This window comes from Girardinichthys multiradiatus, chromosome 1 (genome assembly GCF_021462225.1).
Source record: "Girardinichthys multiradiatus isolate DD_20200921_A chromosome 1, DD_fGirMul_XY1, whole genome shotgun sequence".
NCBI lineage: Eukaryota > Metazoa > Chordata > Actinopteri > Cyprinodontiformes > Goodeidae > Girardinichthys > Girardinichthys multiradiatus.
Genome location: NC_061794.1, coordinates 25,894,014 through 25,920,140, shown reverse-complemented (window position 1 = coordinate 25,920,140; position 26,127 = coordinate 25,894,014). Strand labels below are relative to the sequence as shown.

Genomic DNA, 26,127 nt, shown 5'->3' with positions numbered 1-26,127 from the left:
ATGTATCTTTTGGTGTTTAAAATATAGATAAAATACGCATATATATCCTGCTTGTGGGCACAGGTTGTGTCTCCATCCGAAGCCCGACCTATAAGAATGGGTCGCTCTGTGGCCTATTAAAGCAAATGTGGTGCGTGGACATATCTGTCACATTGTCATCGATGGGGTCACTTTTCACTCTTCAACCAAGCCACACACTTGTAAAACAACCCCCCAACCCCCTTTAAAAGACTGGGATCCTGGCCAAAACGTTGACCAACAGCGTCATCTAGTGTTAGAACCTATCCCTTAAAATAAACGATTCGGCCAATCAGAAACATCTGCGACGCGGATGTGAACGGAGTCCTAATTTCTTCCTCAAACATTGGAGGATGTTTGCCCTTTTATTTCAATAAATTAGTTGACCAAATCTGTGACCAAGAAAGTGCAATCTTAGTTGTTTTTCTGACATGTTAAACTGATGCTGCACTGTTTACTGTAATGTTGACTAACCACATATTCCTGAAAGATATCTGCAGTGCAACTATCATATCTGTGCACGATAATTATTGACTTCTCTCCATCCAATTGTAGACTAATCGACCACTCTTATGATGAAGTGCAGGGGCGGCTGGCCTATCAGTGGAAAAAAAAAGTCCCCCCACAAACAGTGCTTTGAACGAGTCCAGCAGCAGCACCGTCCATTAAAACCATAAAGTAATTTAGTCCAGACGTCTAGCCAGCGAGTCGAGTTTGCTTTGTTCGTCTGCATTTGAGACAAACAGACCGAGCTCCAACAGGGGCTGTAAAACTGGCATTTTTGTCCGAGCTGAGCTCAGCTGAGCAGAGAAGAGCGGAAATGCGCTGGGATCGGGCTTTGAAATTACAGCATCCTGTCCGCATTGTTTGCCACCACAAAAAGGCAATTTAGGCCTAACCCAGGAAACAAATGTGAGACAAGGGAAATTGTCTCTCACTTAAAAGTTTAGCCCTTCAAATTCTGTCAGCACATTTTTTTTTATCTCTCTCTCTGCATGCTTTGAAGCCTTGGTGGACGTATATACAGTTGGAAACCTCTGTGCAGTGTGTGTGTGTGTGTGTGTGTGGGTGGGTGGGTGGGTGTGTGGGTGTGTGTATGCAGTATCAAACGCAAGATTAAAAATAAATGCTGAGTGGACGTCTTAGGATATAGATATGCTCATTTAAAATGGCAAAAATCTCTTAATTGTGGGAATATCCTTAAAATAAGTTACACTATTGTTGCTCAAATGTGTTTTATTTAAACAAAGCATTTTAAGTTTGATATTTTAAAATGGACAGCTGTCACCATGACCCTGTCGGCTTAAGGAGTGCAAAACACGCTCAATAAAACAACTCAAACCAAAACATGCTTTCTGTTTAACGTCATTTTCACTCACAAAGCCCAGCCTTGTTTTATTAAAGCCTTCGCAAAACGTCAGTGCCCGCTGTTTTTAAATAAAGAAAATCAGTTTCTTCATTATGTGTTGTGTTATTACAGCCCCACCTCGCGTGTAGCCAAATTCCGCAGGCATCGCACCCCAATGAACACAGAAAACCAGCACTTATGTGATTATGATTATATTTGCAGAGCTCTATATAGCTACACTCTATAATTAAAACTCGCCAGCTAAACGGCCAAAACATTAAAAGACAGAAAGAAAAAGCTTGATGCACATAAACAGCAACAACTATCACAAAATACAACACAGACGAGGCGCTGGCAAATGCTTCTGATTCTGTACAAAATACTCTACACCTGCGCCAGAGCGTATACAAATGAAATAAACATGGAGGAAAAAAGAAAAACATTCAGATCATAAATTATAGTGTTTCTGGTGAAATTCAAAAATAATTCAAGTATTTTATTTCTTCGGACAGTTTTTGTCGCATCCAAACGTTGCTCATTTATATTTTACTTACAAAGAAATATAAACGTGAAAGCAGAATGTTCTCGTCACAAAAGTCTTTCTCTATTTTTTTTGTCCCATCTTTTTCCTCAAACGTTTAATTGTGCACTAAATATTAACCAGTCAGGTTAATGGTACTACAAAAATGAAAATCCAACAAAGTGACAGATATGATGAAGGACGTGAGGAAGGCTTCATGTTTTGGTAAATCTATGCTGTCCATGTTTTTATTTTATTTTATTTGTATTTTATCCATTAATTTATTATTTTTCCCCACTGCAGTCCTTATTATTGTTCCTTGCTGTCGCTCTTGTCCTTGTTCATTTTCTTCATCTTCATTCGCCGGTTCTGAAACCAGATTTTGACCTGCCTCTCGGTCAGATTCAGTACCCTTGCGACCTCGTATCTGCGGTCTCTGGTGAGGTACATATTGAACAAGAACTCCTTTTCCAGTTCCAGAGTCTGGTACTTTGTGTAAGGACACCGTTTCTTCCTTGTAGAGCGGGCATGTATCCAATTGGCCACTGGGTTATCTGTAAATGAAAATGACAGTAATAAGAAGGAAACTCCATAAAGGGCTAAAGATGATAACAAGCCTTACCAGTAAGTGCAGAAACAAAAACAAACCACACAGGTAACCTTACATGAGTGCGTAAATTCAAGCAAAATTAACATTAAATAGTTTAAATAAAGCCCAACACTGAGCAATCTTGCGCAGTTTTTTTGCTTTATTGTCCTCTTAACTTGTGAGTAACACCATCGTAAAATACTCAGTGCGTTTATTCACTTTATTGGCCCATAAAATGGCCCGTGGTTCAAGCCTTTACAAGTCCGTGGTGAAAGTCCTCGAGTTTGTCCCTACATTCCTCAACTTGCCTGTGGATTAGGTTTGAACTGAGGAAAGCACAGTAAATTGTATATTTGTGTATGTAAACCCATATTTTTGTCATAACTAGGAGGAATGGTAAGTAATAAATTCAGGGGAAAGTGGATGCCCTGTACGTTAAGGCCCTCTAAAATAAAACAGTACTAAAAGGTGGCTTGTATGCCGCCTTTTACTGACACATGGGTCAAAATATAATCGTAAAAATGAATAATGAGGAGTTCAGTAATGAATAGATTCATATGTCAGATTCAGGGTGTTTTCTTTCAGATGAAAACGTCTAAAATCCTGCAGCATCCACCCAAATTCAACGTTTATATCCTGCAGCTTTGAGTCCATGTTTATAGCCCCGTCTGCTTTTATAGCCCCAATATTAGCCTGGTAGCGTTTGTCTTTTATAGTTTCTAAAGCTTCCCCCCCCCCCCCCCCCCCCCCCCCCCCCCCCCCCTGCAGCACAGGCGTTTCACATTTGAGCTGAAAGGAAAAAGAAGACGCATCTTATAATTCCATTTCACAGCAGCTTCAGCCTAAAACAAGAATCCCTCCCGGCAATAAAAAAAAAGAAGCGTTGACTTACTAGGATCAAGCTCCGGCTTCTCCTCCTTATGCTTCCCAGACGCCAGAAGCTCGGACTCTGGAGAGGGGACGTTCTGCGGCGTCTTTTCCCGCATGTCTGTGGATGAGCAGTACAGATAATCCGTGTAGGTCCGTCCGCCGGAGCTGAGGCACTCCCCGGCTCTGTGCTCCTGGAAGGCGTCGGGCTTCAGCCCGTAATGCCTGCCGTTCCCCGGGTAGCTATGGAAAGGCACGGCGCCAGAGATCGGCTCCAGCCATGAGCGCATATACCTCGAGTCAGTTCCTAAGTGGGGCTGGTGGCTGTACGGATGGTAGACCACTGATGACTGGGAGTGTCCGGGGGCCCAAGACGTGGAGAAGACAGTCGGCTTGGGTGCAAAACTACAGGAAGGATAGTCGGCGCACTCCGGGACTAGGGACGTCGGACGGGGGCCAGCTGGGTGCGAACCGGGAGCCGAGAACCGAGTCGCAGCAAGAACATCCTCGCTCTCATGGTTGATCAAGGAGTCCACATAATAACTACTTATGGGACCCGTAGTCGACATGTCGAAGCCTCCCTGACTCTTTTACATGCATCCGTTTATTATATGGAGTGTATGTGTACTTTTTTATCTAGCCATAGAACAATCAAGGCAGGTAATTATTTCTCAAAGCTTCCCTGGCTCCTATTGGCTGACCCGCCGACACGTGATTATATTTACCCCCACAAAAATTGTGCAATGGATCAATGCGCGAGTGATCCAGGGATACCAATGTACATAAATGGGATTAAATAAAGTGCTCTTTCCTCCCTTCCTTGACTTATAGAGGTAACATTAAACATAATTTTTCTTTTTTGTTCATGAGGAAAACATTCATGCGCAGTGCTGCTGCTGCTTAATCTTTATCCAGTCGCAGCACAGACTTGCGCACATTGCGTGTTAAAGCAGGGAACTATTTGATGGTGTAATTAATCTCTGTCAGGGCTCCATGCTACTTCAACAGATACTGCATTAAAGCGTTTATTGAATCGTTGGCTCGTTTTATCTTCTGCAAACCAGCATTTGATAAAGTGAAGCGTTTATAACTACTCGTAGAATACTGTTTATTGTTTTTCAGGGATGTATAAAGAGATATGCCTTCATGGCAGCAGCTGCAGCAGGGAGAAGTGGACGGCGGAAACCAGGGAGAATCAAAATACGGGATGCAGTTTGCACGGCTTTTTACGAGAGCCTGCAGACCAAACATTCCCTAAATGGGGTTTGTGGAGATACAGCCGAGGAGGGGATTCCGAAAGCTGACAGACTCACAGCCCACTAAAAAAGCCAACTATATTCGGCCAGTGACCGTTTGAGGTTTTTATGCCCATCAATAAATTTTAACGAGGACCATTTGATTGTTCATAAACGTGTCGTTAATATGGAGTGAATCCGAGATCCCTGCTAAAAAATAAAGCCGGCACCACTGTATGCGTCTGCAAAAAAATACAAATGCAAAATCATGTAATCAAAAAGGCCGAAAACAGCAAAAAGAGGGTGCAAAAAGATGAGATAAATGTGTTTATTTATGGGAGGTAACTCAGTTAAAGCTTTCATGAAATGGAAAATGCTACTTTTGTTTCCTGCTGACTTGCACGTCTGCTAGTCAGAAAACTGTGAAGCAGGGATTCACCGACCCAGCAAATAATACAACACTACAAAAACAGAGAAAGAATATATATATATATATATATTCACATAGATAAATAGATAGATAGATAGATAGATAGATAGATAGATAGATAGATAGATAGATAGATAGATAGATAGATAGATAGATAGATAGATAGATAGATAGATAGATAGATAGATAGATAGATAGATAGATAGATAGATAGATAGATAGATAGATAGATAGATAGATAGATAGATAGATAGATAGATAGATAGATAGATAGATAGATAGATAGATAGATAGATAGATAGATAGATAGATAGATAGATAGATAGATAGATAGATAGATAGATAGATAGATAGATAGATATAGATGTGTTTGCGTGTGTGTGTGTGTGTGTGTGTGTGTGTGTGTGTGTGTGTATTATTAAGTGTTTTGTTTTATGCAAGATTAGTTTGGCTATTAGTATACAAACACAAGCTGAATAGAAACAAAACAAGGACTTGAATTACGGCAAATTCTCAGGTGAATAATAAGGGTCAGCAGGCCGAAAGGGCGTAGCGCATAAAAATCAAAATGGATGGTAACAAGACGCGCATTAGTGTGCCAACATTATCTCGGATTGGCTCAGTAATGAATTCCATACATTTCAAACATGTCAGCGTGTCAATCAATAACAAAAGCACTAAATGCTTGAGCAATGCATCTGCAGAAAAATAGACAGCAAACATGTGATGGGAGATAAAATCGAGGCTGTACTGTTATAACTAAACTACTCACATTAAAGGTTTAGCTGTTACCTCCCTAATATTTCTGTTCTAATAAAATAAATTATAACCATTTGAAACTGAAAGTCAGTATTTGTTTCTTTTTGTTTTTGTTTTTTTCTTTCCAAACAAAACATTGAGATAGTGTCGGGTTTCTCCTGCTTGCTGAGTTCAGATTCAACCATGAAATTTAAAAGGCCAGACGCCAGACTATAACCCGGATATCGCCAAAGGTGTCGTGGTGATTGCTGATGAAGGCGTCTGACTGAACCGAGTTCAACATTTTGCCACGAATTTACAAAAATCAACAAATCGACACTGAACATATGCTCTTATCAACTGTATAAATACGTTGTTTTCTGCATACTGGAGGCTAAAGGCTGTTTATTCCTCTGATATTAAAACGCAAATGAATCCCACTCACAGGCCATTTATTACTGCAGCATTCAGTCATATTAATGCGCCATACATCCTGTATGAATGTACTTCAAAGAGATCACTTATATTGTTTCGGATGTGCGTCAATGGGTCTGCGTCCATTATTCTTTATGTGCGCGTGCGAATACGTGCTTGTATGTGTGTTTATGTGTTTACCCATTAATGGATATTAAAAAAATATTTTCTACTATATGTATCTCACTCATTTTGCTACCTTTATGTCCTGTAATAAAAAAAAATGACAATGTTAAATAGTTCTGTGCTTTTGTTGTTATTTCCGTGTGTATTTTCTTGCCAGCTGCAGCAACACCATGTGTGATAATCATCTTGACGAGAATTATTCTTTGCTTTTACATTTTTAAAGTCTGGTTCAAATGCAGAGAACAATATGTTGTGGGAAACGCAGGAGAACCAAGTGTTCGGGTAAAGGAGCACATGTGTCAACAAAAGGCCCGCATGAAATATAAAGATTAAAAATAATTAACTCACTGCACTGCAGCACAGGGAAGTAAATGTGCTCTGATGATAAAACAACTGTATAGCTGATTTCAAGTATTTATTTCTGATCTAAGAGAAGATGTTGTTTTCTAAAACAAAATGCTATTCCAAATGAAAATATGACAATATGCCTGCCCTGGAAGTTTGAACTGGAATTATTAAAATTTTTCATTGTGCTACATTTCAGGTCTGCCATTGATTCACATATGTAAGCTAGAACTTCACATTAAGTCATCAGTGATAGGAAAGCAGCATAGCGCTATGCATCATGTCTGGCCTAAAGGATGATGCCTGTCTGTTTGCTAATGTTCATCTCACAGCCATGAACAGCTAAACGCAAGGTGAGAGCTGAAACCAAACTGTGAGCCATTGCATTGATACAGGAACATAAGTGCTGCCGCAGTCCACTCATGTCCAATTAAAGGCAGCTATAACTACATCCAGCCTGATTACAGTACTGTCAAAACCAGCGCTTGACATGCGCTTAGGTGTACGCACTTTGTTTCTATTTTTCTTCGTTAAAATGCAAATACATCTACATATTGGCTAAATATAAACGCAAACAAAGCTGAACAGTCAGATGAAGCTCAAATTATAATACAAGGTGACACATAACTGTCTGACAACGGTCTGTGCTGTTACGAGGAGCATTATCACACGGAAAGATTGTGGGGTTTTTTTAGAAGCGCGATGGCTCATGTGTAAAAGCATTAAAACTAACAGATAATGAGGAATTGTGATGTTTTAGCAAAACGGTCACAGCAAAACTAAATCTTGGAAAATCTGTCTGACCAAATATTTATGGATAGCTCTACGTCATCCCATGATTAAATACAACAAAGCCGAACCAGCAGAGTGTGTTTGTCAAAGAAGGTTTAGATCAAACACTTTTTTTTCCCCCTTTGCGCTTTCTCCATCTCATACAAAACACACGGACAGTTCATTCGGTGCCACGTTTGGACCAGATTGTGTGTGCTGCAAGCTGCACATGGGTCCACTCAGAGGGAATACCACGAGTTCCTTATGAAAGTCCCATGTGTTGAGCAGATAAGGCCAACTGGTCCTAAGGGCTACTACACTATCTGGATAAAATAGTTCTCTGTCAGAGATAAAAAGGTTCAGGTTTCAGCGAAACCACTTCAAACAGTATTCTGTTACTCTGAATGAACCACAGCCTTCTAATAAAACCTTTGTGATGATTAGGCCTTGTGCGCATGGGGGTCCCGCGGCAATATTTGGTGCTAATTGGTGTATATTCAAAGTAATTTCGCCAATGCTCATAATAATTATGATGTCCTTAATTTCAAATAAGACCTCCGTGGCTAATTGCTTTGACGATATCACCCTTCCTTTTATGCGGACAAGAAAACAAACCCAGTTGCTTTTATTCTAATAAACACAAAGAAGGGGGACATTACAATTTTAGTTTTGTAAAAATAAAATCTCAGCTGATCATTTTATAGCACTGGGGTAAAGTAACGTACAACTTCAGATACTCCCTGTGTTTTAGGCCATTCGCTTTTCTTATACGCTGCTGAATTACACGCCTGGTGACAACGTGTGAGATGAAATGTGACAAACAATTCACAGATCATTGAAAAATCATTGCATGAACAAACTTTACACGATTTTGCAAACAATTTCCCAACATTTTCAGCATGAATGTTTCTCTCGTTTTGTGACATCCCAAGCATAGTTACAAATCAACTGAGAGATACTCGTTACTAATATCTTCGAAGAGTATATTTCGCAAGAGTCTGAAAGAGGAAAAAAGAAATCCGCCAGAATATTTGCTTCATGTCTGATCATGCCGCAGTCAGAATAACTCGTCCTTATCTGGCGCCTAAGACGCGCTTTCTAACGACTTTGGTTACTGCAAAGAGCGCCACTTGCAGCGTGGAATAAATTGCTTTATGCGTGCATGGTTTTAGCTGCTCTCTGGGGCTGTTTCCAGCTGCTGTAAAGTCTTTGTAAAGTGGTGCATTCCAAGAGAGACGCTCATTCACGGAGCTGAATGAAAATGACTTTGGATTCCAGACTGTCTCTTCCTAGAGGCGCTAAAGCCAAAAAAGGAGGGGGCTAAGAAAAGAAAAAACCGGAATAAACAGTGACTGGACTGGTTTCCAGAAAATATGTTGACTGCGCCACAAGAAAACAGCTTTGTATCAAATTTTCCTTGGATCTTTGTATGTTCCCTTTGGTTGATTTTCCTATAATAAACTTCCACAAATTTCAAAATGTTTAGGTGACAAAACGTGGCGACAAATTCTGGTCTATATGCGATCTGTACACGTTAAGTAATTTACTTGTGCGTAATAATAATAATATAAAGAAAAAACATGATTGCAGTTTAAATTAAAACGTGGAAGATTTTAATAGAACGTGCCGTAATAGATAAAAATGAACGTATGTGCTGAACTGGTTCTTTTTAATTAAAGAAACAGAAACCAAGTGTAACATCAAAGCTAAACAACGAGAAAGAACAATCAGTTAAAGCAAACATGATACAAAAATGACATTAATCAAACAGCAATATTTGACTCCAAACAAAACACTTCTGTTTGTCTTCTGTTGTTTCTGTAATTTTTCGTCTTCTGCGATTTTTAATGTTGGAGACTTTTTAAAATCCGTGTTGCCTGCAGTTTTGCAACCAAACCTCCAGAATCATTTTGCAAAAAACAGAAACAGCTATGCGTTTCAATTTTGAAAACTAAAGACACCAAAAGCAGCTGCCATATGACTCACAAAAGTGACATTTCTTTATCTATAACCAATGCATTTGTTTCATCATGAAGCAAGCAACAGTATACACATACCCAAACCCCTGCTTGTTTACAGCCTATTCTCCTTGTGAGAACCTCAGAAGCTTTTTACAGCCCCGCCACAAACTAACAGCAGAGAAACAAAACTTCTCTGGTATAGCTGCCCCAGTTCATTTACAATGCCATTTGTGGTGTGTGTGTGTGTGTGTGTGTGTGTGTGGAGGAGGGGAGGGGGGGGGGGGTATCTGGAGTTGCCTATAGGGGGGCAATTCAACGGAAATTGTGCCCTTGATGAAGACGAACTGACGTAATCAAGGCAGTTTCTTGTTGCCGAGTCAGGAAGCCAACCCCAACAACATGAAACTACCTAAACCACGCTTCAGCTTCGCGTAAAAATCCATTGAAAGGAGACAACATTGCAAACGGCAAGGCGAGGATGAGCAATAAGCAGCACAAAGAGGAAAAAGGGCGAGTATAAACTCAACATTTAATACATTGTTTACTTTTTGATTCGGTCGCATGGTTCGTTAAGACAGAAAAACAGAGAAAAAAATATTTTGCCACAATATCAAATAACCTTGCAGCATCACAGGTGGGCAAAGTTGGCCAAAATAAAAGCCACATTCAAGTTTCAACATGCATGATGCTAAAATAATCATCAGTCAGTTTTATGATTAAAAGAGGAAAGTGACAATAGCTATCAACAGCATGCGTATTGGGTTATTTATACGAAACAACTTCATTTAAACTACAGTGACATGAGCAGGCACGCACAGTGCGTGCCACACGAGCTGTCAAGCAAGCCCCGCTGACAGCTGTGGCACAGGCTCCGAATCAAGAAACAAAGTCATCCATCCTACCTTTCCTTGGCTTCTAGCATCCACATAGGTGCGCTCATATTGTCCCGGTGCTTATTCCTCCTGCAGCTGCAGCTTTTTCCTGGTCCCTTTATCCTCGGGTTTCTTATCTTCCTGCAGCCACGAAGCTCCATTATTTCCTCCCCCTTCCCGCCTGCAGTGGCGGCTCCGGCTGCTCCTGTAGTCCACGCAGCGCCCTGGCTGGCTTGCTGCACTTTGCACGGGGCTCTCTGCCGTGTGGATTAGTCCTCCTCCGCACACATACACACACCTTTAAACGCATCTTTTACTGCTGCGGCACATTATATTTGCAGATCATAAAATCCACCCCCAACACTTTCCAGGGCGAACCTGACATTAGAATTTTATGACCTTGACTTACTGTGGTCACCTGGATAATATTTAAATCAACGTTATGGTCTCTCAATTCTATTAAAACTGCCATGATCTCCTTCTTCCCATACGCAGTGTCTTCCCCTCCCTCACATTTTCAAACCCAGTGTGCCAGGGAAAGGACAAAGTTGGTGGTACCTCTCCATTTTCTCCTCCTTTTTTATTATTTTGGAACCGTTTAGCATGACAGAGCTTAATGTCACCTTGTGCATGCACGTTACACAGCACGGAAATGCCACAGACACCAAAACGAAGAAGCAGCAGCACACAAGTGACAAAACATTAAGAACAGCTCAGCAGTGTGAAAGTGTCACTGTAAATGTATCATCTGACTGAGGCTGCCTCGATAGTCAGCTTCATAAAAACAACTGCACCTCAACCCTCCAATTTTCTCTGCAAGTTGCAGCTTCCCTCTTCACATAGAAGGCCCCCTAAATGTGTATGTGTGTGTGCACATAAACAGAAAACTGATAAAAGTACTACAAAATGACGCATGCATGTCTGTTTATACCTGTCCCTTGACGTGTCTGTGTGTGTGGTATGTCTGCAGCTAAAAGTGTCTTCAGGAATAGTTGTAAACTGCACTCTGCTCCCTTTCTCGGCTCTCCCTGTTGAGCTTCTTGAGCTTCATGCGTCTGTTTTGGAACCAGATCTTGACCTGTCTGTCGGTCAGGTTGATACTGCGGCTGATCTCCAGGCGGCGCTCCCGAGACAGATACATGTTGAACAAGAACTCCTTCTCCAGCTCCAGCGTCTGGTGCTTTGTGTAGGGACACCGCTTCTTCCTTCCACTTTTGGCTTTTAACCAGCTTCCTGTTGTCCTTTCCGCGGATAAATCATCTATCGGAGTGGGACAAACACAAGAATGAAAAAAAGGAATTCAATTCACTTCAGTTTAAAAGGAAAGCAATAATAAAAAAATAAAAGCAGTGGATAAATCCTGACAGCCATGAGTGGGGAGAGATCCTGTGCAAAATGAGCTCCATGTCTAAGCAGCTTCACCTGGATGTGGACGCTGCTCTTCCCACTTTAACAAATGAGAAACACAGCACGTTTTTGTCTACAAACCACTAGACTCCAAATTGCTTTTTGCGTGATGTACAACAGTAATTAGATCAAATCAAACCACCCCAAGAAGCCACTACTATTGTCTTTGTTGCACCTCAGACTCCCATAAAATTTTATTACCGTTTGTACTCAAGAGCCAAAAGATTTTTCTTTTTCTTTTTTTTTTTTTGAGGATAAATTTAAACCAAAAGACGTTCACTGCAGAATAAGATCAAATTAGGCAAGAAATAATAAATATCCATACATATATATATATATATATATATATATATATATATATATATATATATATATATGTGTGTGTGTGTGGTGAGAAAGAAATATAAATAAATAAATAAATAAATAAATGGATAGATAGTTAGATACTGCACGATGAATGACTTTCTTGATTAACTCCACAGAGTCGGGGGAGTAACGCCTCCGCTATCCACAAACGCACCCAGGCGAGTGGAAGCAACGATTACTCTAATGCGAACTCTCAGCGTGTGGCCCACATTTAATAATTTCCTAAACATTTAATTTAGTATTGGAGCACAAAACACACACACACACACACACACCAACCCTACCCTCCTTATCCGCCCTCAACCGACGACAGACACAAACACAAAAATATACAGAAATGTCAAATCAAATCAGTCAAGCTTGCTTTACACTAACAATGAAATTTAAAATAGTAACAAAAGGAATACTCGGAGCTACCATCAAGGCCCTTTAAATAGCTAATACTATGAGGAGCTTGTCTTTAGATCGTCTTCTCAGATATTGTCAGAATCGGTGTACTTGTGGTTTAGTCAAAGCCTAAGATAAATATAGCACCGTTTAACTCGCCTTGGTGTGAAACAATGTGCAAGAGCATATTAAATGATTCTAGATAATTATTTTCAACAGTTCAGTTTGAAAAAAATGAGACGTGTCGTCTGGGATAGCCGCAACCTTCATGCAGAAAAAATAGATCGCTTATCGCAAGTGTGCATAATTCTTAGATGAAAGCCTATTAAATACTTTCTAGTAAAGTTGAGGTTTATGGGGAAATATTGCAAACTGGAGGGTAATTATAAAGCAAATGCTTCAGTTCTAAACGATTACTTCTAACTGCGCCAGACGAGCAAAAACAGCAGGATATTCTTGCTTCGTGTTTTGTGTGGTTGTATCTGACACAGTGTGTGTGCATGCGCGCTTGTGTGCATGCGTGGATGTGTGTGAGGGAGGAAGTGTGTTAATTTCGACGATAACTGCCCATCTCACACGTTACCATCAATAAAAGGTGTTAAATACCAGTGCCACCGCAACCCCTGCAAGACCCGTATACAAACAGAAACACAACATGCACACCCACAAAGCCTATCCGTGCGCCTTTGGAATAGTTTTGGTGAGATTTTGCGCACGCATGGAAATATTTGATTCATATTATCACACAGGTTAGGTTATGTGTGTAAATATATTTATGCACGTGTGTACTGGAGGGGGAGTCTACCTTTTAATTCCACGTCTGAGTTATCTGAGCAGCTGTCACTCTTGGCCTTGTCTTCCTTCCTGCTCTCAGCCTCATCTGCTTTAGGAGCCTCTCTGGCTGCCTCCTGTGCGGTTTTGCTGCAGCTCACTGTCGATTTTGTTGCTGTTTCAACAGATGAGGCCAAGTGGGTCAGAATAAAGCCGGAGGACAGCTGTTGCTGCTCGTCCTGCTGCGGCCTCTCCCCGCCGTACACCTGGAAATAACCGCCGCTGGACGAGGCTGCAGTCTGCTCAGGCCGCCCGCAGCTATTGTCTCCGAGCCGGATGTAAGTGGCCGACTCTGTTGTCTGTTTCCCCTTATTGCTGTCATCTTGATAGAGGCAACAAAACGCCTCCTCTTTGACGCTGCCCGCTGAAAACGAGCAGGGCTGTAAACACTGGTGGGCAACAGGTTGTTCGTCCCTGCTGCTTTTGGAGCCTGGGGTCCATGTGGCCAGCTGCGCTGACAGGTAGGGCGCATCCTGGAAGCCGCCGAGCGAGACGCCGCCAGGAGCAACCTCGTCTCTTTTGGAGAGTGGAGATGAGCCAACCTTCCCAATGTTCCTCATTACTGAGTATCCGTACTCTGCAGCGGAGTGGATGTACATTCCCGGATTGCTGGAGTAGCCCTCAGCCCTGTAGGAAGATGATCCTCCCATTAAGGAATCCATCAGGAAGTTACCGGGCGATATGTTATTCGGACATGTCATATTTGCATGTGATAACTCTTGAGGGGTGATCACTTGGTGTTTCCAGCCGCTCTGAGTTGCGGGGTTCCAGCAGGAGAACAAGGACAGTAGGATGCTGACATCTTTTGGAGGGGGTTGCAAACAAATATCTCAAACACAATTATGGATGCTCGGAGACATGTCATGTGAGCTTCAGACCAATAGCGGCGTGGAAGTGGCCTTGATGCTCCAGACTAGAGTGACGTCAGCGCGGTCAAGTTGGGAAAGCTGGAGGCTTTTGGTGGAGCGTGAGCGCCACCTAGTGACAGTCTTGCTGCATAGAGCAGGAGGCCCTCAACAGGAAGAACAAAGGAACGACTGCTGCTGCGGCAGGGATTTCTTTAAGACACTCACTGTTTGGTTTGTAAACATTTAAGTCTGCAGAGCTTGAGATGGTTAAAGGAAGTTTCATTTATCCATCTTGTGATTTATTAAAACCCTGTCGGCAGTGATCGGGAGGTGAGACGGATTTGAGAGTATGTTTGTTTTAGTTTTCCTTTCAGTTTTCTTGTTATTCCCAAAGCTGTAGATTAGTGTTTAACTTGTGCTGAAATATTTTTATATTTCAATGTAAAATATGCAAGTATTGTAAAGAAATCTACAAGCTATGATGTGAATATTCGTTTTCGCAGATTTGGGTCGCAAGGCGTTCAAATGTTTATCGTATTATTATGCTTTTGGTCGTATGTAAGATTCCTAACTGAAGTAAGTCATGCATCGGCATATTAATGTCGAGCTGATTGTGTATTTTTTATTTTTATTTGAAATTTACACTGAACAACGACGTCTATGTGTTTGGTGCAAAAGAAAATGAAATGTAAAATTATGTTGAACATTTTTGTGCCTCCCAGCAAATATCCTCCAGCCTAATAAATGAGAGATTATTTTAGCAGACTGCATTATTTTTGCAAATTTATGTCTTTATTATGGTTTCATGGTGTTGTCGATTCGAAATTAAATATTCAGACTCTTTATTTTCCAGAAGAGTATCGCGTAAAGCGACCTAGTCTTTAAATTGCCCTGTATATACAATTATTCAAATGCTCTTAAAAATGTGTTGAAATACCGGTTATGACACAATGACTGCAAAAAGCAAAGCACCACAACATCAGTGTAAAAGTTTATTTTACTTTTTCTGCAACCTATTAAGTGGCCTCTGTGACATATGTGTTATTATTGCGAACTTGGCTTTGCTAATCATGCTCATGCTATAAGAGTGTGATAGAAAGGAATATGTATTTTTCCTATGGAAGGTGTGTAATTAAAGGGTCCAGTTCGCCTGGTTTAGCGTGACAGAAGTGTAAAGTTTATTTTTTTCCCCTCGCAATTAGTAGGCCTTAGGACATTATTTTACGAGCCAGAAACACACTCAGAAAGAACGCCAACACTTTAATTCAAGAGAAAATCCAGAGTTTATTTTCGGTTAACAAAAGATGCAAGAGCACAATATTTTTATTGGTTCTTATTTTTAACGCAACAGTTTGGATTTAGTAGAAATGCAGTTCTTTACACGAGAACAATCCTGACGAGAAAGGCTAAACAATGTGCTAGATACGTTTTCGCATTAAGAGACTCTGTTTGGCCAATCCGTGTTGCGTCAGCACCAATGCAGAAAATAATAAATGCATTGCATAAAATGGTTTATAGATAAGAATTTAAAACAGAACTGCTTAAACTGATCTTGGCTGAAATCCTTTACTGCATTTGGGTGCTCGCCTTGTGTTACTTTGTTTGTGTGTCTCAGCGTCTGCGTGCGTGAGTTATTACGTGTGCGCAGTTCAGAATCACCTTCAAAGGCAAGGGCAGCATATTCCTCTCTTCTAAAACGCGTCGCCAGCCTAACCCGAAGATGAACATATATACAAAGAACCATTTTGATAGAAAATAATAGTAGAAGTAAGTTTATTGCGTCGTTGGGGTCAGCATTCCTCCACAATCATGAAAATGCGAAGGGTTGACCTTGCATGATGAAAAAACAAAATGGTTTTAGAATTCTCGTCATACTGAATTCTCATTATGTAAAACGTTTCTGAAGAAATTATTCTGAGATTAAAAAAAAGAAAAACAGTCCAGTAAATAAAGTTTGAAACAAGGAAAACATGCATTCACAATCTCTTCATTGTTTAATAAGTTTATGCATCTGCCTTATGTTTGAAAATATTAATAATCACACAGGGTAGCTATCTTATTGCATGACAAATCATCCTGCAGACCACCACCTGCTTAGCACAAGAAATGCACATAAAATCTTATTTTACGCCTATAAAAAAATCACAGGCCTGCTTAAAATTTAAGTTTAGATTTTTTTCAGACATGTAAGCGATACGGGCAAAGGTCCCAAGATGGAGTTTCACACACTCTGCAAGAAATAAATTATGTATTCATAACAGTTGAGGAGAAAATAGCCATAAGGCGTCATAGAAACAGTTTCTTAATTATAGTGTAAAAACCCAAAGATAGATGGAATTTTTCTTATTTGAATCACACTTCTTGCACACCCTGGAAGAAGTGTGCACCGTACAGAATAAGACTGAATAAACAAATAGCTACACAATAGTGAATTTTGTGCCACTATGAATCTGAAACATTGTGTTACTGTATGCACCAAAGAAAAGAGGACTATTCAAGTTTATACAAAAAACAAAAAGCCTACTCAGGAACGGGAGATGGTGTCATTAGCAACGCCTAAATATGATTCCAAAACAACATGCTGTTGTGTACAACATGCATTTTGTTTCAGTCAGTTTCCTTTTGAAAGGAGAAACATGTTTGGACCAAAACAACGGGACATAGGTTTCACATGTGCATGTCTGCACATGCGCCTTTAAGCCTTCAAGAAATGCCTTAAACAGCCACACACATACACATTAAGCGAAACACACACACACACACACACACACACACACACACACACACACACACACATTAACAGACAGAGAAAGGGAGTTGGCTTTGATTGTATTTTACCTTGGTCTTTACACTTGTCTAAGCCAAATTATCGTCTGTTTGATTGCAAACCTGGAGGTTGTTATCGTAATCCGAACAGGTAAGAAGTGTTGTATGCTGTGTGGGTTCTCCTTTCTCCAGACCCACCAACCAGAAGCAGAGCCGGGGCGACAAAATCAATTTACTTCCTGGCAGCCACTTTGAAATATCTTTCCAGTTGGATGTGTGGGAGACTGGGCTTTGTTTTGCCTTTCATGTTGGTGTCCAACCCATGCGCAACTGCAAATTTATGGTTCCAGAATCATGTAAGGGCTTAATTAAACACCACCAACAAACGTAGAGCTGTGTTACAGATATAACAACAAACACCAGACCAAGAAACACACACGTAGCCATATCAAATTTAACATCTTTTATTTATTTTAATAAGACTTGTTTTGGTGGCACCAATAAACGGCACCCCGCAATTGCATTTGAGAGAGGGAGCTGTTGCTGAAAGAGCAGGAGCTCGTTTTACAGCGAGGAGCTGTTTTATAGCCCAATAGAACAGGTTAGGTGCTGAGACACTGTAGTGTAAAACCATTGAATAGCCTATAACCCTTTGATTAGCATCTGTGGAGGAATAAGGAACTGGGACACTCCTATATTTACTTCAAAATAGAAGATAAACTCAGTAACGATTTATTATAAATTATTATTGTAGGGAAAGACATCAATTTAATGCAATGGAAGGTGAAAATGTATGACAAAGTTTTAAAAAATCCAACCTTTTTTGCAGACCTACATGTATAATAGTAAACTGGAAATAAGATAAAATAAACAAGATGTGTTATTTCATATAATGTGCAATACTTTATTTAAAAACTGTGAGCAACTTAAAATACTTTTCTACCCATTTTAGTTTATTTTGTTTGATTTTTTATAGGTCGCTGAAAATCCTTTCATATTTATTGACCACTCTAACCTAGACATAAACACTGAAAATAATATTATCGAGGAAACCGTGTTTTCATTATGTTTTCTTGCAAACCTGTTACAGTTTAACAGGACAAAACTAACAATAAACAACCTTCATTCTATAAAATAAAGCCAATATATAATTTCAAAAATTTCAGTAACCTTTATTACTTTCATTCCAATTTCATTTTACTATTATGAGCCACTACAATAATTTTGAAACTATTAATTAGCCACTCTAGCAATAAGTGAAATTCAACTTACTTGTGACATAAAAAACAAGAACATATATACTTGAACGGAAAAATTGCTGTGTTATTGTTTGTTTTTGCAGACTATTTTGGGAAACTAAAATAGTTTAGCTAACATGAAGAACATTGAAAATAAAGAACATTTATATTATACGATAGAAACAACAACTTTACTTACTAACTTACTTCATTGTGCCACAAGCCAACATATTAATTTTTACAGGTACAACTAGGTTATAATACATCTACAAAATAGTAATAATACTTTTAATAAATAGTCCTGTATTATTGTTAAAATGTGTTCAAATTTATTGACTTATGCTGATTTATTATGTTTTCTGAGCCGGAGACAGAACTGTGCTCTGGTTTATGTATTTTTTAAGTAAATAATTTATTATGGCAAACACAAATCATCGATGGAAGAAATGTCAAGTAATAAAATCTGGTCATCTCCCGACTTTCCTTCCGATTTTATTTTATTTTACTTTATTGAAGATCATTTCCAATTATCACCCATTAATATCCACTCTAGTGAAAACAAAACTACCCACATGTTCCTTTTTTTAAGTCACAGCTTCAACTTGAAAAGTTTAAAGACCTTCAAGAACCGAGGCAGCATCTCACTGTGCTTCTGTTATAGCACATTTCCTGAGAGGACGTCTCTGTGGATGACAGTAGGCCACTACTGCTCTGATGTCACTTTTTTCAGGCCCCTGCTGAGGAAACAAACCAGGGAATCCTGGCCCCCGTGTGGCTGATGAGCAACATTCGCAGAAGACCCCCAGAGCTCTGTGTAAGTGACGTTGGGTGTTGGAGAAACTTACAAATTAGTCACGCCACCGTCCAGGGGCCAAGGTTGATAGGTGTGGCGTAGGAAGGGGGGACGTCTCCCATCCCGTTTTCACTTCAACCATTCATTCAGTCACCGGCTTTTCGTAGAAGATCAGGCAAAGAGGAAAGCCACAACCAGCCTGCCTCCACCATCCTTTTTCAAATTAAAATCCTTACACAAAACAACCAACTAAACCCAACTCCGCTTTAAATGATTGTCTTCCAAATTGTAAATCTGCACAATAAAATATTTTCGTACAAATAAATCATCATATGCAAATTTATTAACAATCACATCCTCATCCAAACAAACCCTCGTTTTCTCTGCGAACTGAATACAAATCTACACGTTTAAAAACACCTCATGCGTGAACACCTACGGGATTTTTACAGGGACAATAAAGTGTATTTACTGGACGTGTTAAAGCTGGCAAAGTTACCTGTTGTAGTTTAATGCAAGAGGTCAAAGTTGGTCCTGTTCACGCATTCCATTTTCTTTTCCCACTCCTTCCCATTGGCCCATTCTTCCGCTGCAACCATTTCCGGGCTCCTTGATTCCACTTTATTGCGGAGGGTTAAAGGTGAAGGCCTTGACTTTATTGAAGTTCAAAGACTACATTTAATTATACATTGTGCTTAATGCACACGTGCAATCATCCGTAGCACATATGGTGTGCGCAGCGTCACTTACGAAAGACATGCGTTAACTCCGTTAATATAAGACACACTCTCACACACACCGCTCTTACTCTTTTGCTCCCTGCTGCACATTTTTTCCACCCGTCATAGATCGGGTTCATGTCAAAACGTTCTTTTTCTTACTCTTCTTCCTTCGGACATCTAGTCTTGTTTATTTACTATTTAGTGCGGAAGTGAACGCCATTTCCCCAGAACAGACGGTGCAATTAAGAGAAAAAAAATAGCCATTTAGTGCCTCTGTCTTTATGGCAGCGTCTAGACTAAGAGAGTGGCGATTCCATTTAGTATCCACTAAAAGAGGTTATCATTCCCTGCTTGCCCTCTCTCTGTAACATCTGAGCTGTAGTTCGTTTAACACGCGTGCAAACGTCCAAAGTGGGATTTAACGTGCAAATCTGCAAATATTCGCTGATACTTGAGTTTGCAGTCAAATCACATTTAATGCGTGTATCCAAATACACAGACCAATAAGACGAGTAAATTGTGCAAGACCTGCATACAATGGACGATTGGACAATTTAAGACAAGTTACTATTTCCAAATGCATGCGAAATACGCACGAAAAAGCAGAGTTGCGCCAAAACCAAAAAGAATATGCAACAAAATAAGAGCACAGAAAGACGAAAGTCGTTGAGTTTTGCCTATACGTTTCTGTTTATTTAGTTATTATAACGATACACAGGCAGACAATCTGCTCATCCCCTCTGGGATCCAAAGCACCAAAATGTCTGAAGCAAATAATTTAACAAGAGTCGCCATTAAAGCTAGGTGGTATGGGCAAGTGTGCTGAAAAGTAGCAGCAAGGATATGGGGAAAAAAGATCCAACATATGCCTATTTACAGTCACGAATGCACATTGCATAGGCTACTCCGTAAGTATGAAATATATATATATATATATATATATATATATATATATATATATATATATATATATATATGGAAGGGGGCTGTAATACTTTCACAGATTAGACATCATATTCCTCAAGGGGAAAAAATACAGCCCGTGATCTGGTCGAAGAAATATTTTAGGTATTGTTATGCTATATACACTGACCAGAGGCTGGGATAAGAGCTAAAGGTTCCCTTGTGATATTTTAACAAATATGTCTATACGAACAGTAGACTGAAGACAAACGGAGAGTCGTGATAAATAGGGCATATTCAAGACCAGCATATAAATGATTATTCTAATGTAGGCCTTCTTGTTGGAGGGGGTAAAACCAGCTAGAAATTCATCACCGCCCTGCAGGGTAATAAGAAAATGGTGACATTTCCCCCCCCCCCGCAGCCCCGTTTATTCAAGGCCTATTTTCGTCCACTGTCCACTTTTTTTCACATTGCACTGTTTGTGATATGGGCTCCTTTTCAGAAAAAGACGGTTGTGCCCATGATTACCATTCATTCAATGAGATAACCAGAAGCAGGAGGAGGAGGCCTCTATGCCACTGTCCTGCAACACTCTTCAGGCTCACAACAGGGGGTTTCCAGAGAAGTACTGCAGGCGATCTCTGCTCAGCTTCTTCTCTTTCATTCTTCTGTTCTGGAACCAGATCTTAACCTGGCGGTCGGTGAGGTTCAACATTCGGGAAAGCTGGAGCCTCTTCTCTTTGTTGATGTAAACGTTGAAGAAGAATTCCCGCTCCAGCTCTCGAATCTGAAACTTTGAATAGGGACACCGCTTCTTCCTGGTTCGAGGGACGCCTGAATGAAGAAAATAATGTTATTAAAATAACTAAATTTAAGCAGACTGAGCGGATAATAACGTTATTATATTCTGAAATAATAGAGTGGAGTGCTGGGGTGGCAATAGGTTTCGCCAGGTGCTGAAAATCTTCTGTCAGTGGCATTAGCAATGTTAACATTCCAGCCCACATTCATCAAGCGAAGTAGCTGAGGCTATCATGTAAACCAGCCATAAAGAGTGCTAAATATCCAAAATAGTTAGGAGGAAATAATATCAACTTACAGCCTCACTAAGTACGTGTTTATCTGCTTCAAATACACAACAACAAAAAGTATTTTCGCCCTGCATTATGTGCGCCACATTCATCTAGGGCTAAACTAAACAATTTACACAATTTTCTGGCAGTGGATGCCTAGCCTCTTGTCTGTAGCGGCCCCTGTGCAGACCCCAATGGCCCTATCACTCCTTATCAAACAGGTGACTGGGGAAATAGATTTCTTTTATTGTGCAGCGTGAGTGTGAGTATGTCTGCAAGCGTGGAAAGGGGACAAACACATGCTGAAATTTTATCCGCTCCCTGGATGAGCTAAAGGTACACTAACAAATAAAATCGAGCTTTTATTTTCATAACTAATATTAATATATATAACTATCTGATAATGTCATTTAAATCTTAAGAAGTTTAATATAAATACTAATACTAATTCTAATAATTTAAAGCTGCAAATTAAGCTTTTTTAGCATTTTAAAATAGCATATTTCACATAGATAGATAGATAGATAGATAGATAGATAGATAGATAGATAGATAGATAGATAGATAGATAGATAGATAGATAGATAGATAGATAGATAGATAGATAGATAGATAGATAGATAGATAGATAGATAGATAGATAGATAGATAGATAGATAGATAGATAGATAGATAGATAGATAGATATAGATAGTTTTGTGTTTAATGCTCTTTGCTGCATGTGTTTTGCGCGCAAACCCTGTGCTAAAGATAATTCACAGGACGCCAAAAGCAATGTTCTGCCCAATTGGTTTTTACACACGACAGCCCCGACAAGAAAATCCCTTAAAAATGACCAACGCAAGTTCACGATCAAAGTTAACATTTGTCACAATGGCTCTCTCTTAAAAAATTTCACAGACTCTCACCATAGAGGCGTCTGTGTATAACATCCCCCATTTTTTCTTTTTTCAAAGCGCTTTTCCCATCGTAAAAATTCTTCCCGTTGCAAGAAAGAGCTTTGTAGGGTTATAATAAAATCCTTTGAATGCTTATAAAACTCCACATAAAATCTGACCGACAAAACACCGGGTTAGTCCCCTTAACCTTCCCCCCGCTTTACAGCTTCGGTTGTACCTACTCGAGTGGCTGCTCTTGCTGGCGTTGCCGTCCTTGGCTGTGGCGGAGGAAGAAGTGCAGGAGCCGGAATTTGTGTGCTCCTCCTCATCGTCCGGGTCTTTCCCCGGCTCCGCGGCTCCGGGTACAGCGGCGGTAGCTTGCTGCTGCTGCTGCTGCTGCTGTTGTTGCTGTTGGGAGTCGCTCTCCAGCTTCCCTCCCTCGCCCTTTTGTAAACAATTGTCTGACTGATTGTCCGTGCTGCTGCAGTATGCGGTCTCGAAAAAGCGGTCGAAGCCTTGTGGGAGGACGTTGTTTTTCCCCACGCCGGAGTAAAAGCCCGTGGAAGGATGATTGGAGCCCGGGTGGGCATGGTGGTGATGGTGGTGGCTGTACACACTCTCGTTCTTCATGAGCATTTCTGTCATGGTGGATGGTGGGAGACAGTCTCTATGCACCAGATCCTCTCCCGAGTAGCACGACGCATAGTTGCTCCTGTGGTGCCATTTGGTGGCGGGGTCCAAGCCGTACGAAACGTCCCGCACGGGCTGCACTTGAGACAGATTTGTGGAGTAAGGGTAGCTGATTTGCCGGGAAGGGGCCTGCGGAAGAAACGAGGAGACTGCCGAAAACTCGGGAACGTAGTAGGTGCAGCTGGGGAGGTAGATGTTGGACGCGCAGCCAGTCCTGTCGCCAAACTCGGATGTCCGGTCTTTGCGCGTCTGGGAGCAGAAGTTGCCCAGATTCACCGAGTTAAACATCTTTCTCTCTCTCGCAACTCGGCTACTATAGATAGATGTTTTGGATTCGAGCTGCAGCAGAAGGGGAAATTTTTGGGAAGGCGAGATGACGCGCAATCCGTCTAAGTCGCCCTGCAGACACGTGATCGAAAGTAGATATTGTCATATATCAATTTGGTAGAGTTGGATGTGTAGGAGTGGTTGGCTTTAGGTAGATCGAGGAGGTTCGACCAAATAATTTTCAAACGCCACAGGCGCACTGAACAAACCAGTTACAGATTCTTGTTTGCTGGCTTATGACAATTAGTGAGATATGTGGAGCGTGTGTGTGTGTGTGTGTGTGTGTGTGTGTGTGTCTGTCCGTGTGGACGTGCGTGCGTGCGTGCGTGTGTGTGTGTGTGTGTGTGTGTGTGTGTGTGTGTGTGTGTGTGTGTGTGTGTGTGTGTGTGCGCATACTTATGCTTATAGGCTAGTAGGCCAGCTAAACACCCAGGGCTTCTTAAAAGGGCAAAGCACAATTTCTGGAGTGCAATCGGTGGCAGGCATTTAATAGTTTTTGAGGGATTTAAAGGTAAGATTATTATTATTATTATTATTATTATTATTATTATTATTATTATTATTATTATTATAATTATTATTATTAGATCACATTTATATTAGGATGTAAATAAAATTGTATTTACATATCTAATGGAGAGTGCATCCGGAAAAGCACATTAAGCAGCCACCACATAATCTCATTCACAGTCCCCTGTCATATTAAGCCTTTGTTCCTCAATACAGTTTACATGCTTTTCTTTCTTTACACTGCTCTGATACTATTTTGGGAATCTTCTAATACGAGATATATTTAATAGTATAATTTTCTTTATAGTCGTCACAGGTGTCTGCTGGACACTTGGTTATAACAGAACTTCCAGCCGTCCAAATGAATTAATCCAAGCCAACCGTTGCATTTATTGTCTTTCCGCTCTGTCTCTAAATGCAAGTACATTTGTTCCCCAGCACAGAGGTGGTTGGTGTTGGTGGCGGTGCTTGTTGACTCTGATTATATGCTGCGAAGTTGAACCGGCGGTTGGGCAATGCTCAGTGTGCCGCAAGTGTATGTTGACCGCGGAAGATAAAGCAATCGGACTACTCTCATTATTCCCTTTCATTTTGGATTTTAACAGGGTTCACGGAGGCAAGCTGTGCAGTCCACTACATCCACGCAATTCCTGCAAGGGAAAAAAACACCAGTGGGACCCCTGCGAGTATGGGCCATGCACCTCTCATCTCCTGATGCCCAATGTGTTCTTGTTGCACAAACACAAACTTTAAATGTCGAGGGGAAGCACAGGGAAACGACACAACTGGCACTGCTGGATTCAGTGTAAACCCCAGTTACAGTGACTAAACATCATGCTCAAAAGATATTCATATCAAGAAATTTTACTATTGTACTTTATTCGACCAAATCAAATATTTAATGCGTTCATTATTTAAAAGAATATGATCAAATCATCAAGTGTTTTCCTTCCGATTTGTTTCTATATCCGGCACGTATTATAAAAGAAACAGGATGATTTGATGTTTTCTGTAATTTTTCACATATATGTTGACATTTATCAGTGGTTGACAGACGGACACACTTTAAAAAACTCCCATAAAATGAAAGGTTTGGAGGGGGAAAAGGGCAACTGCGTCTGATTTCAGACTTTTAATTGTACTGCTGAGCCCCATCTTTGAGTCTTTATAGACTGATACAGTTACAAGGCGAAATTAATACGACGCCCCATTGTTTCTGATCACAGAGAACTTCCTAAACAGACTCTTAAATCCTACCCCAACAACACAACCGTCCTGTTTAACTGGGCTGACACACGTGTTGCTGAAAAATCTGCTAAAACAGAGTTTCTACGTTTTATTATGAATCTTTTTTTTTTTTTTTTTTTCTGATTCCCAGCAGTAAAAAGAAGAGTAAAAAGCAACATGGCCAAGATCTAATTGGAAACTTGGAGTCGTGTTTGTTAAATACGTGGCAATGGCATTAGCTTGTTTACTACCCTCAGCAAACAAAAGGTTGTCTCACATGATGCATCCTGCATCCAAGTACAAAGAAAGCAGACAGCTGTCCAGACACAGCACTTGAATTTGACCACTAAAATCCTCACTACGTTCAACCATAAAACTCCGAATGGCTGCAGTAACGCTAAATCTCCTTTGTTCTTTAGAAAACCATTAACGCGGAGAATGAGAGGAATTTGGATTTCGGCTAACTAAGATATTCGCTCACAAAACTGTGCAAAGCGCATAATTTTAAATAAGTCATACGATTTATTTTTCTCTATACAAATTGGAGAGTTCTTTCTTCTCTATTTTCCAACACATTTCCAAGACATTTCGCTTCTTTGTGTGTGCAACGGGTTAAACTATTTAATTAAAATATTACAAGCTATTGGACGCTCTAAGAAGAATAAATACCGTAGGTTTTCTGCGCCCCGGAATGCACAGCTGCAGATCTACTTTTTCTTGGGTCCAGATCATTAAGCGTAGCTATGGAAATATTTATGTAAACATACTGGCCTTGTGGCTTCGTATGCAAGACGCATGAAGCTGCTGAATTAGTTTCTGTATTTGCGCCACAATGGATTACACATGTAAGCGCCCTTACCTTCT

At 40.4% G+C, this 26,127-nt stretch overlaps 3 protein-coding genes and 1 long non-coding RNA gene across 4 annotated transcripts; 1 reads left to right on the top strand and 3 right to left on the bottom strand.

Moving 5' to 3' along the window:
* Window positions 1-1,562: 1,562 nt before the first annotated feature.
* hoxc9a (homeobox C9a) lies at window positions 1,563-5,014 on the bottom strand. The gene is made up of 2 exons (XM_047376612.1): window positions 3,368-5,014; window positions 1,563-2,440 (listed from the first exon to the last, which is right to left on the bottom strand). Exons 1-2 carry the CDS (start codon window positions 3,909-3,911, stop codon window positions 2,196-2,198), a joined length of 789 nt encoding a protein of 262 aa, XP_047232568.1. The 5' UTR covers window positions 3,912-5,014; the 3' UTR covers window positions 1,563-2,195.
* A 5,841-nt stretch (window positions 5,015-10,855) lies between these two features.
* hoxc10a (homeobox C10a) lies at window positions 10,856-15,367 on the bottom strand. Its single transcript, XM_047376535.1, has 2 exons — window positions 13,260-15,367; window positions 10,856-11,554 (listed from the first exon to the last, which is right to left on the bottom strand). Exons 1-2 carry the CDS (start codon window positions 13,984-13,986, stop codon window positions 11,277-11,279), a joined length of 1,005 nt encoding a protein of 334 aa, XP_047232491.1. The 5' UTR covers window positions 13,987-15,367; the 3' UTR covers window positions 10,856-11,276.
* Window positions 15,368-20,318: 4,951 nt separating this feature from the next.
* Window positions 20,319-23,633, bottom strand: hoxc11a (homeobox C11a). The gene is made up of 2 exons (XM_047376547.1): window positions 22,752-23,633; window positions 20,319-21,392 (listed from the first exon to the last, which is right to left on the bottom strand). Exons 1-2 carry the CDS (start codon window positions 23,485-23,487, stop codon window positions 21,160-21,162), a joined length of 969 nt encoding a protein of 322 aa, XP_047232503.1. The 5' UTR covers window positions 23,488-23,633; the 3' UTR covers window positions 20,319-21,159.
* Window positions 23,634-23,960: 327 nt separating this feature from the next.
* On the top strand, window positions 23,961-24,972 carry LOC124874975. Its single transcript, XR_007039928.1, has 2 exons — window positions 23,961-24,037; window positions 24,642-24,972. It is a non-coding gene; the product is annotated as an uncharacterized LOC124874975 (long non-coding RNA).
* Window positions 24,973-26,127: the final 1,155 nt, after the last annotated feature.

Coding starts and splice junctions, on each gene's coding strand:
- hoxc9a (XM_047376612.1), bottom strand. CDS start 3,911: ATGTCGACTACGGGTCCCATAAGTAGTTATTATGTGGACTCCTTGATC. Junction 2,441..3,367: donor GAAGCCGGAGCTTGATCCTA/GTAAGTCAACGC, acceptor TTTCATTTACAG/ATAACCCAGTGGCCAATTGG.
- hoxc10a (XM_047376535.1), bottom strand. CDS start 13,986: ATGACATGTCCGAATAACATATCGCCCGGTAACTTCCTGATGGATTCC. Junction 11,555..13,259: donor CTCAGACGTGGAATTAAAAG/GTAGACTCCCCC, acceptor CCACTCCGATAG/ATGATTTATCCGCGGAAAGG.
- hoxc11a (XM_047376547.1), bottom strand. CDS start 23,487: ATGTTTAACTCGGTGAATCTGGGCAACTTCTGCTCCCAGACGCGCAAA. Junction 21,393..22,751: donor CAGCAAGAGCAGCCACTCGA/GTAGGTACAACC, acceptor TTCTTCATTCAG/GCGTCCCTCGAACCAGGAAG.